The sequence below is a fragment of the Sinohyriopsis cumingii genome, chromosome 12 (genome assembly GCF_028554795.1).
Source record: "Sinohyriopsis cumingii isolate HCF-2022 chromosome 12, ASM2855479v2, whole genome shotgun sequence".
In the NCBI taxonomy this organism is placed as follows: Eukaryota; Metazoa; Mollusca; class Bivalvia; order Unionida; family Unionidae; genus Sinohyriopsis; species Sinohyriopsis cumingii.
The window spans coordinates 51,757,849-51,769,897 of NC_142972.1; the positions used below are offsets into that span (position 1 = coordinate 51,757,849).

At 35.2% G+C, this 12,049-nt stretch overlaps 2 protein-coding genes across 8 annotated transcripts in view; both read right to left on the reverse strand.

Moving 5' to 3' along the window:
* The window catches only part of LOC149786436 (tyrosine-protein phosphatase 10D-like), a 405,711-nt gene that overhangs the window by 156,339 nt on the left and 237,323 nt on the right, over positions 1-12,049 (reverse strand). The gene's annotated exons all lie outside the window — the stretch shown is intronic.
* LOC149786437 (fibronectin type III domain-containing protein 1-like) overlaps positions 1-12,049 on the reverse strand; it is an 81,384-nt gene that overhangs the window by 2,187 nt on the left and 67,148 nt on the right. For all 3 annotated transcript variants that reach the window (XM_089978208.1, XM_089978207.1, XM_089978206.1), the window contains exon 7: positions 5,868-5,960. In XM_089978208.1, coding sequence (XP_089834334.1) covers positions 5,868-5,960 — 93 coding nt within the window. The remainder of the gene's footprint in view (positions 1-5,867; positions 5,961-12,049) is intronic.

A 12,049-nucleotide genomic window follows, 5' to 3' on the forward strand; every position in this document is an offset into this window, starting at 1 on the left:
TTTCACCATTTTTATTACCAGTGAAAGAAGACATGTTTATGCCTTGTCATCTGCATGCTATTTGTAGGGACCCCAGCAATGTTATGACCTGTATGGCATCTATCGCTAGCCTAAATCCAAAACATTGTATCATGTAGTTAACGCGGAATATTGTAAAGTAGTTGGTATGTGACAGTCCATGAAACAGCTGCTTTAGTTCATTCAGAAACAAATTTAATCAACCAAACCCTAAAGTGTCTACTACATGAGTGTACATGATTTGTTTACAAAGTAGTTCCTGTTACACAATACTAAATGTCATACACATGTGTGCATTATAAAGGTGTTCAATATCATAAAATACTGCACTATTCTAAGAATGTAAAGTTAACAGAGATAAAATGAGCATTTAATAAATATGGTTACCACCAAAATTCAACCACAACAGAAACTGCCAAATGAATTTTTGTATCAAGCCCGATACCCATACATGAGTTTGTGATGTCATTAGAGGAACTGTGCACAATATGCATAAAAATCAACACAAATTCCAATAAAACTTATTTTTTATTTTGAAAATATGGTTAACTTCCTTTGGCACCTATATTTCTTTTCATTAAAATGTTTTGCATATGTCTATGGTTGGCAATGGCCTGCATGTCAAAATCTTGACATAATCACTCCAAGAAAAGATAACTGATATCTTTCCTAATCATTATCTTCACAAAAAAGATGTGCAAACCTTTTGTATAATAGTTATAGTTGGATATCAAAAACAATCAACAGCCATTATATTGACTAATTATATTTTATACAATAATACAAGAGTCACTTGAAGGAACTCATACTCTACTGGCAGAAAAAAAATTTCATCAATTAAAGATAAATCATTTCTCTTATAACAGCTAAGTGTTGAATATTCCTCAGCAATAACAATATTTTTTAAGTTAGTTGCTGTGATGGATTAACTTAATGTCAGACTGGCACCATTTTAATTTAGACAACATTTAGAACTAACAAGATATTATAACAAGTCTTCTGGTGTAAACTTAAGTTTGACAAGACTTTGTTCTGAAAAAGTAATGAAAACAAAATTTTCAAATGTACCATGAAAGGAAGCCAAAATCTTGGATATAAAATACACTGAAATCAATCTATTGTTACATAAACAAATCCATATTGAAAAAGCATCTTAAAAGTGCATTTTTTACATCAAAATACGCTTATGCTAACATCTTGCTCGAGTACTGTATGCTTAGCCATGCTACTGGACCAGCTACAATCAAACAACCTTTGAAGGCATTAACAGGAATCACTACAATTGATCAAAAGATGGCATATTTTATTTCTTTTGTTCCCAGAAAAAATAGTTTTGCTAAAACTTCAAAGAAAACTGATTACCTTCGAAGCACTGACCGTTAAAATATCAGACTAAGCCAATGTGCTAGAATTATTTGATGTTGCTGCCAGAATAACAAACAGGCATTTGCTTGGCCCCCAAAGTTGTTCTTTAACAGTAACTTCAATAACACATGCACCCTTCATCAAAGCAAGGAGACTATAATCTTCAATAAAAATAACGTACCTTTCATCAAAGGAAGTCTGCACCAAACTTAAATAAATGCAATGGAATCTGATGGATTGTTGCATTTTTCAAAGTGAATAGAAGATGTTTGTTCTGTGGCGCAAGTTTCCTTTTTGCATGAAAAAATGTGTATGCTTTTCATCGCTACCAATGGCGACATAAAACGCAAATTAAATTTTGAATCTTTTGAAACCATAGATATCTGGCTGTCAAGTAGCTATTTAATTTGTTCATGTTTTCATTTTGCTACGAATGGCATCTGCTCCTGGGTAGCCTCTGCTAGATGACAGCTGTCTCCAGCTGACCAAAATCTAGGCCAGTTTAAGCACATGTACATATAGCATGTAAACAACTAGTCACATGCTATTGTTGACAATATCATAGTGAATTGTTTACTGACATGTGTTTGTTGACAATGGGATCAAATGAGGACTACCATGCTTTTATTATATGTTATTTGTGTTTTCTAACAGGATATGATTGATACATGAATTTTATAACATGTGACCTACACTTGAATACATAGATTTTTCATACACATGTACAGTCCTTAATTCATTATGGACTGTACTATACAAATGTAAATTTTCAATATACAAGTGCATTTCACTTTTGTCCTCATTCAATCAAAAACATATATTTTTGTGCCCACTTTTATTACCACCACCACCCATCCTGGGCATTTTTTTCCCAGTACATGTGTCATTTTCTTGAGATAACTGACTTGGTTAATTATAACACTGTTTGATCTATAATACGGTTGGGTTCTACGGACACCAACAACTGTGTTATATCAGGATCACACTCTATTAATATTACTAGCCATCTAGGAGAAATCATGACAAGGTTTTTGAGATGGCCATTGAGGTACCCATACTGGAAGTCAGAACTGCACCAGTTTCATTTATGGCTAACTAGACATCATAAGAAGTCTTTCCAGTGAAAACCCAATGCTAATATAACATTCTGGACTAGTGATAATGCCATTTTCAAGCTGCCAAATAAGATGGCCATACTGGACATATGACCAGCACCATTTTCATTTAGGATAAACCTGACATCAGAAATTGTTTAGTTGTTGTTGTTGTTGGGTTTAACGCCATTTTTCAGCACATGATAGGCTATGCATGGCGGCCAGCATTAATGGTGGAGGAAGAATCCGGGAAAACCCCGGGAAGAACCACCAACCCATGAGAAGCTACTGGCAAGCTTTCTCACATACCCACACTGACCAAATCCTCACACCCACGCAGACAGAGGTGAGATGGCAGTGATTCGTAATGGAGAGTGCTTTAGACCACTTGGGGCCCTGAAGTTGTTGAGTAAAAACCCTATGTTAATACAACCATCCATTCAGGACGAGTAGCAAAAACAACTTTTTCCAAGATGGCCAGTGCGGTTGACATATTGGATATGCAAGCAACGCCATTTAGAACCAAGTAGACATCATAATAAATATTCTGATGAAAATCGAAGGCAATATTACTTTTCATTCAAGAGCAGGTGTATCAATTAGGACCAACAAGTCAACAAAATTAGCCTTTCATGACAACCCCTGACTGATATTGCCATCCATTAAGAAGGATTAGCGATAACAACATTTTCAAAATGGCCACTGTGGTGGACATACTGAAAATCAGATTGGAACTATTTTCATTTACAATCAAAAAGATGTTCACACTTCAAACAACTGATAGATGAAGCAGCTGAGCAAAACTCACTAAGATCAAAAAACAGTCAGCTTTTATGAGACCTTTGATGATTAGGGCATTAAAAAATAAAGCTTTCTGTGGCTATTGTTTCAATGTAATATATCTTTATATAAATGTACCATGCCTTGCTCATCAAACAAAAGAAGTTTAATTTGCATACTTGGAGCAGTCACTGCTAATATATGCTAGTGACTGCTGAAGACAGGGTGAAACCACTGCTTGGATAAGAAACACATGTGTACCAACCATGGAAGACAGGGTAAAACCACTGCTTGGCTAAAAAGTACATGTGTACCAACCATGCAAGACAGAGTGAAACCACTGCTTGGGTAAGAAGCACATGTGTACCAACCATGCAAGACAGGGTAAAACCACTGCTTGGATAAGAGGCACATTTGTACCAACCATGCAAAACAGGGTGAAACCACTGCTTGGGTAAGAAGCACATCTGTACCAACCATTGAAGACAGGGTGAAACCACTGCTTGGGTAAGAAGCACATGGCTACTGCCCATAGAAGACAGGTGACTGCCGAATACATGACATTTTATATAATAAATTTGCCAGTAGCAAATCAGAATAGCCATTGTGACCAGGTGAATGCTAAACTCTGGTGACCATTAGGACAGGTTAGACTGTATATGGTATTGTTTGTATAGCCTTTTTTTGAGGTGGGGGGGGACTGCATACATTTTGAAAATATAATTAAAGATTTACTGAGTTTTAGCAGTTGTGAGCACAGTCTTATATGGTGCATGATTCACAATGTGGGGCACCCCAGTGACGTCACATGAACGCAAGTTACAGAAACTGCTGAAGTTGTACATGGCCTAGAGGGAATAGTCATGACATGTACATTTCAACCAGATATCTCAATAACTGTTGATAACATCATCTCAAAACTTCAGATACTGTAAAAATCATCCTAATGAATAATTTAAAGGTATTTGATATGGGGGACTTGGGTCTTACTTTAAGTGCAAGCCATCAAAATAGTTATTACTGACATGGAAACACTTATTTTCTACTCCCAGTCATAGTGACCTTGACCTTTGATCATTTGACCCCAAAATTCAATAGGACTGTTTAACTTCTTACCTATTATGTAAGTCATCCAAAAACCTTGGTAAAGGTAAATAGTCAAGATCTTAAATTTTTGGCACAAACCATATTTCTTCTTCCAGCAATGATGATCTTGAGCTTTGAGATAATATCAATAGACTTACCCTACCTTGATTGGTCTTGGTATGGGATGTAGTATGTAAAATGTAACCATACATGGTGGAAAACTCAAGCTACTCTGCAGAAACAAAATTAGTAACAGACTGACAGATGGATAGATACAGTGATGTATAAACACATTCTAACATTTTTTTTCTCTATTGAGGTTACTGTATAGAGAGAAAGAAATCTTATATAATTTTAATAATTGTAATAACAGCTCTGTAAAAAAAAGAAAGAAAAATATAGGAAACCATTGGAAATCTTTAAAGATCTATGATCTGCCATCAAATTGTCAGTGTGGAAAAGCATTGTGATTTCAATAAATGTGACCTTCTGTAAAATTCATGCACAAACATACACTTCTCTTTGCCTATATTTAAAAAAATCAGTCTGAGCTTCAACTTGTGCAAATTTGATACATTTTTAAAAACTCAATCAACTATTAATTTATGGACAAGTAGTGACAGGGTAGTTTTTCCCATACTTTTGTCTATGTAATGACTCTTAGATAGGACATACATTCAAAGAAAGAGTAAAGCATGAAATCACAGCAACCTACAAGAATTGAAGTGATTCTGACTTGCAGGGATGCTTTGTTATTGTAAAAGTATCAATTTTTAAAAAAAGAAGATGCTCCAAGATTTCGCAAATCATCATCGACATTTAGCTATGGAGGATATATGGAGAATAATAGCCTTTGATGCCAATTGAGTTCAACATAAAATACCAGTCTATTCCTATCTTGAGTGTTATTATAATTTGAAAGAATAATCATCAATCTGGATCAGTTTACTTCCAACTGCTATTGACGAATATGATATCTGATGAATATATACCTCAGATGGGTTTATCGGAGAGTACTGTTTAGAATCCAGATCGGCAATATCCTTCCCACCATATGATTCTGGATATTTTATACAGAAAGTGAAATATCTTTGCAAAATAGGCTGGATAGTAATGCATTGGGGGGAATGGGGCAGTGCGACCTATTTACATATTTTCACTTTGCAAAGTTTGAGGAGTGTTCAACAGTACTGTTCCCAAAATAATTCTAGTTCTTTAAAATCAAGGCTGCTGTTTTAAAAATTTCCAGGTGAAGTTCAATACCTCTAGTAATTTGAGTCATCTAATTCTTGAGTGACAAGCTGGTGTCCCATCTATTTCACTGCAAAACATAAATAGCAGTCCTAATGATAAACTAAGTACAATCTTCATGTGCAAGTACTTGCTGGAGTCCAGAGTGTGTATTTGTTATATTAAGTAATGTTCAATAGGGAGGTTTCTTAAAGCAAAGTTTGTTTGTTATAAAGAGGTTTATTAATGGAAGGGTTTATTATATTGGCTTACAAAAGAGTCACTGATACTCACTTCCCTCATGTGTCTGTTTCTCTTCTGATACTGCTGGGTCACTGCTATTGTAGAGTGAATTACGGCTGTAGACAGAGAAGCTGTAAAATGCACCTGCAAGTATATAAGACATTTAATAAAAAGTACAGGATTCTAAAAAAACAATAGCATCTTGTTAGTGTTTCTAAAGAAAAGGTGGCTATAGAAAATATCTGATATAGTAACAGTCATCTTTTACATGAAAATTTTCAGGAACTGATTTCATCATGATAGTCAATACTCGAAGAATTCTTTTTCAGACCCAGGCCCATGGCAAATGGCTTTAAAATAAAATCATATATCATGACTTGAATAAACTCGTCTGAAGTGTCATATCATTATGCTATTAACACATATTTCACATTCCAAAAACATTTTGATTTAATTTCACTTAAAGTAGTTCCTTAATGTTAAATGTCCAATTGCTCAATGAATATTCTCCATACTGGCTGGATCAGCTGAGCTGATGTTCAAACGCATTTAAGTGTGTTCTGCTTTAAACAGTTTCTGGTTAATTTTCACATGGAAAGATGATTGGGATTGTTTTTAAAATATTTTCTTGTTGTCAGATAAAAGTTTTGAAAATATTCTTGCTATGATTGTAGAAGAAAATAACATTCTACCTATTATATTAACTGGAAACAAAATTTTACTGAGATTGAAGAAAGAAAAAAAATCCTGTTTGGAAAGAAACTCTCACTCCTGTCTCAAGCAAAATGAAATGGCTGGTCCTTTCTACTTTGATACTGTTCTCATGACAAAACCCTCTTTCACATTTTGACGCAGAAGGGCTCACAACAGACAATTAACAATTTACACATGTTCAAGCCTAAAATTCGTATTAACTGTGGCATATCTATCAGTCTTCTCTCGTAATTTGGTCTTTAAGTTGATGTATTTCATCATGACCTAAAATGTATTCAAGGACCATGTAGCAGTTTTATTTCCTGAACATTGCAAAAATCTGTAAATGTTGTTAAATCAAAGTTGAAAACAAATGAAGTTGGGAAAAACCAATGGACTTTATACATCAATCAGTAACAATAATAGCCTCAAGTTAAAGTTCATATCACAGTACTTTGGACCTGTAGATGTGTGTGTGTGCTTTAGATTTTTAAGGTAGCTTTAACAATTTTTCAGTCATATCACTATGATGTCTGCGATGTGGAAGTTTAAGGTGATGTATAGCACTGGGGCATCATGCTGCAGACATGTAGCATGATGTCCCACCCAGTCACATTATCCTGACACCAGGCCAACCAGTCCTAACATTAACTTCTTAATGCTGAGCACCTAGTTGGGCAGTTGTTAGTACCATTTTTAGAAATCTTTGGTATGACTTGGCCAGGGTTCGAACCCACAACTTCCCGCATCCAAGGCAGACACTCTAATGACTAGGCCACCAAAGCGGACCTGTATGTGTGTTACAGTTACAGGAAACACTCCCTTTTTGTTGTTGTGCTTGAGGTTTTGTTCAGGCAAATTAGATTACCCTTTTACTTTAGTCTGTAAGTCAGACAGGCAACTCACTTTGACTACGGGTGGGGACTGATCTTGATTTAGAGGGGTCTATCCTATATTTATCTTATTTCTGATCATAATGTAACAAGTGAGTTAACTTAAATACATTTGTAAAGGAAGAAACTAATGGTGAGATTATAAATATTACGGGAATATTCGATGCAGGACAACAGTGGTTATTTTGTGCTTATCATATTTGCCGGCCTATAAGTCAATAGAGCAAATTTGGCAAATTTTCCATCCTTCATCCATATATAAATTGTTGCTAAGTATAAGACGAAGCCAGATCAATATCTCGGCTTTGTCTTTTTCACTTTGTTATCACAGCATCATGAATTTTATCCTATCTGTAACTCAGTAACCTTTCCAGTCTAGAGAAAAAAATGTAGCTAAAGGTACCTAATATGTTTCACAAGAAGTTTTTTAAATATATTATGAACTTTTAGCTACATATAATGACACTAACCTGAAAATTTATTGAGTTACAGATAGGATAAAATTCGCAATGCTGTGTGAGCATGAGCAAAGATAAGAAACAATTGCTGCCTAAGTACAGGAAGAGCACATGTGCTTACAAAAATATTCTTATTTGTTGGGAATGGAAAGGTCATTATACTTGCAAAGAAAATTAGACATCATGCAAAATGGTCATTCTTGGGATTTAACCTAGTAAATGGAGTCTGTATGGGTGTAACTATTATGAACATTCAAACCCTGAAGGAGTATGGTGTGTATGTTCATAGTTTACATTTACTGTTTAATTTATTTATTTTTTCTGTCTTTGACAAAAGCTTCAGCTAAACAGGGGCAATAAGGTGAAGAAAAAAAACCCACAAAGATCTGGAGTCTCTCCCTCTCTCATATTTATATTGGGCCATGTTTTACTTTGATCATGAGTACAAGAAGACAGTTGTGATGAAGACACTGGTGATGTCATATAACAATTTCAATGGGACCCTGATGAGGTCTCAATAATATAAAGCTGGATACAAATTGAGGGTCCAACATACAGCAGCCAATAACTCCACTAAATTAAAATACAGGAAGTTGATAATTACATTCCACCTAAGTTATATGCATACAAAGTTGTATATAAATTTTTCTCATATCCATTAATAATTAAGGAACTTGTTTTGTGGAAGCAGGTGTGGGTGGGTCCAACAATCAGAAGCCACAACTCGACTAAAAGATAATGCTGATATAATGAAAACTGAATGCTGAAAATTGGAACTAAGCCAAGGTGTCATCAGCATAGAGTTCCAAACCAAGGGAGTTATTGTGCAGCAAAGAGAGTGGGCAAGTCTGACAATCTGGAATTAAATGATGATGCTGGATGTTGAACATCTATCTAAGCAACTCTGGAGATCAAATTCATCTGAGGTCTCATTAATATCAAGCTCCCAGCTAATTTGTTGTTTAAGTTTAATTTATATTCCGTGTAGAAATAAAAGTAGGTGGGTCTGATAATCGGGGGCCATAGCTCTACTAAATGATGCAGAATGCTGACAACTCAGGCAAAATCTCACTGATAGCAAGCTGCATAGCAACAATGGTTGAAGTCCAGTTAAAATTATTCATGTTAGAGTGCAAAACTTAAAATGAAGGGGTCCAACAATAATAGGATAAGATCCCACTAAAAAAATGAAGTCAAATGCTGATAGTCTACCTTAACTAAGACATTATCAATATCAAACTGTCTTGTAAATTTGATTCAAGTCCGATCTGTAAGAAATGACTTCCTGTACAGAGATTAAAGGAGATCAGAAACCAATGGAAATATAGAATAATAATAAAAGTACTATAGCAGAAAACCTTATTCTGAAGTATCATCTGTGACCGTAATGCCAATATTTAAATATTGGCCTATCTTCTAGGAGCTGAATTTCTGTGACCTCGTATGCAAAATTTCCGCGCCTATTCGGTTACTTTCGGGAGTGAGAGTTGCCAGAGTAAAAGACAATACCGTTTTGCGTTGCTTACGGGTGTAATAGAACATTAAGAAAAGCCTGTTGACATAAAAAAAAATCTTTTCCGAAAGATAAAGGCATAATGAAAGAATGGGTACATTATTACAAATGAGTCGATTTCAAAGCAACACCATACAGCACTATGTGCTCGTTACATTTCTCAAAGGAATGTTACGAGAGGGATCATGAAAAAATAGCAGCTCAAAGATACGCAAATTCTAGGCCTAGACTAAAAGTTGGCGCTGTTCCAGACATACCTTTGGACATTTTAAATCCTGGGAAAAGTGTTAAATGTGTGAGTTACGAAAACAGGCAGAAGGACGAGTAAGTGACCACAAAATGCAACAATCAATCCACACATCTTTTATCTAAAAACAGCAGTGCTAAAAACAAATCTGATAGCCCGACACCCTGGGCCCCTTCTGGTTTTAGTTCCGGCCCATCCTGTATTCAAAGTGAGGTGCCCGTCAGGCTTGTCAAAACAAAAATTGTTTGCCTGAGGAAATTTTGATTGCGCTGGTGAAATGAGTAAATGTATTTTCAAGATGTTGACATACATGCCTTAACACGGCACAATCTAAATCAAATCACCACTGTCCTAGGTGAAATTTAGATTTGATTTTAATCAAATGGAAACTTTTCTAAAAATAAGATTCTAAACCTGTCGTGTTTCGAGAAAACACAATTTTCAGTAATCTTATAAAAATTAAAAAATTTTTTAAAAAATGCATTGTATACATGTAGTATGCATAAACGGTAATCTGTAATAATTGGAACTGATATAAAACTATTCCTTGTGCAGTTTAAAAAGCAGCAATAAAAAAAAGAGGTCAAAGTTTCACATTAACTGTCTGACAATAGAATGGGGGGGGGGGACTATTGACCCCCCCCTTGCCCCAATGTGCGACTGCCCATTTGACGTGCCTTTTCTCCCTGTGATACACCTTATTATTCCCCCATGACAAGCCCCTTTTGCATATTCTGGTCAGTTCTGGCTAAATTGCAAAATAGCTAAAGTTTTGATTTAAGTACGCAAACGATAAAGCCGGTGTGACTAATGAACATAATCCTTATCCTTGCATTGATCTTGTGAAAAAGGTTGCCATTCGGACATACTTCAAAGAAACCATGTTCGACAGTGTGTGTATGCGTAAGCACCAGCAATTAATTACCAAATAAACGATGCCTATTTTGTTGTTACTTATGATGCCATGGACTTAATTTTAACAGTTCAAATCTGCAGTCACAAGTTACTGTACATGTGGCAACTGTTTTTCTCAGGTTTTATGCCCCACCTTATTTCCTTAGGTTTAAGTCTTAATGCATGTAACACTGTTTGCTGAATAAAAAATTTATTCAGAATTAGTTCTTTAGGGCCACATATACTGCATGGTATATTTTGTTTTATTCCTTGTCATTTAATCATGATAATTAAACTTTTCATATACGGTAGAGGAATGTCAGGTGTTAACTGGCCAAGTTTCTTTGGCGGAAATGGAGATGCGATTTTGTTTGCAGAGAAAATTTCAAAGTGATCATTCATTTAAGCTAACTGGTGACAATTTTATTCTTTTAATTTTTTTAATACTATAGTACTGTTGTAGTTGTTTAAAAAATCTGAAATTTACTTGAATAATGTTTAATCTTCACGTTCTATTTACTGAAGAAGAAAAAAAGAAAAAAAACCCGTTGTATGATATTAATTATTTCGTCCAGTGCTGGTTTAGACGTGTGTGAATGTGATTTGAATTTTTAACGTAGCTTTAACAATTTTTCAGTCATATCGCTACGATGTCTGCAGTGTGGCAGTTTAGACTGTGGATTGCATACGTTATATTTAAAAATGGTTTGGGGTTGGGTTTTTTTCTTCTGACAAATGAAAATTGACAGACATAATGTAATAATCGGGACTTCGCTGCGCAAAATTGAGAGATATTACGAGATCGGGAGGTAGAAGAGGAAATACCCCCAAAATCGGGAGGTTTTTCTCCCTGCTTGACAGTTGACAGGTATGAACTGTCCGGGCTTGTGGAATTTCATTCAGGACTTTAGTTTATTTAAGTCACCAGCCCAGGGCCTGTGCCTAACAAATTTCTTTTAGCACTTACCAGTACAGTACATAAACTATTATATCACATTGCAGATTCAACTTTTGAATGTGCAACCCAAATGTGGTCTCCTGTCTGCCTCGCTCGCCAATGTTTATGTTTGTATTTGAGGACTGGCTAGTATAGCGTCACAGTACCACATGATCTGTCGTCTCATCAGAACTCGGAAAAACTTGGCAATTTACGGAATCATGGTATCTTCCACGCAATATAATCACTACCCGCTTACAATATTTAATTTATAAACATTGCAGTCGAATTAAAATCTGTAGAGAGTTACATACGTAAAAGGAAAATTTTGATTTCTAGTCTCCTTTAATGTGTTTTTCAGTCATAGGCTATAACTCCACTAAATGGCAAGACTGAATGCTACCAAATAAACACAGCCAAAACCACATCAGTATTTAGATGCCTTTAAAAATTGGATGAAATATGCTAATAATAATATTAATCAACCCATACTTACAGTATATCTTAGGGGAAATTAAATATATTTATGTTTAATATTGTCCCTGAAGTAATGAAATAAAAATATTCATTTAGAAAATGTGCCCAAAAACTCTTGCAA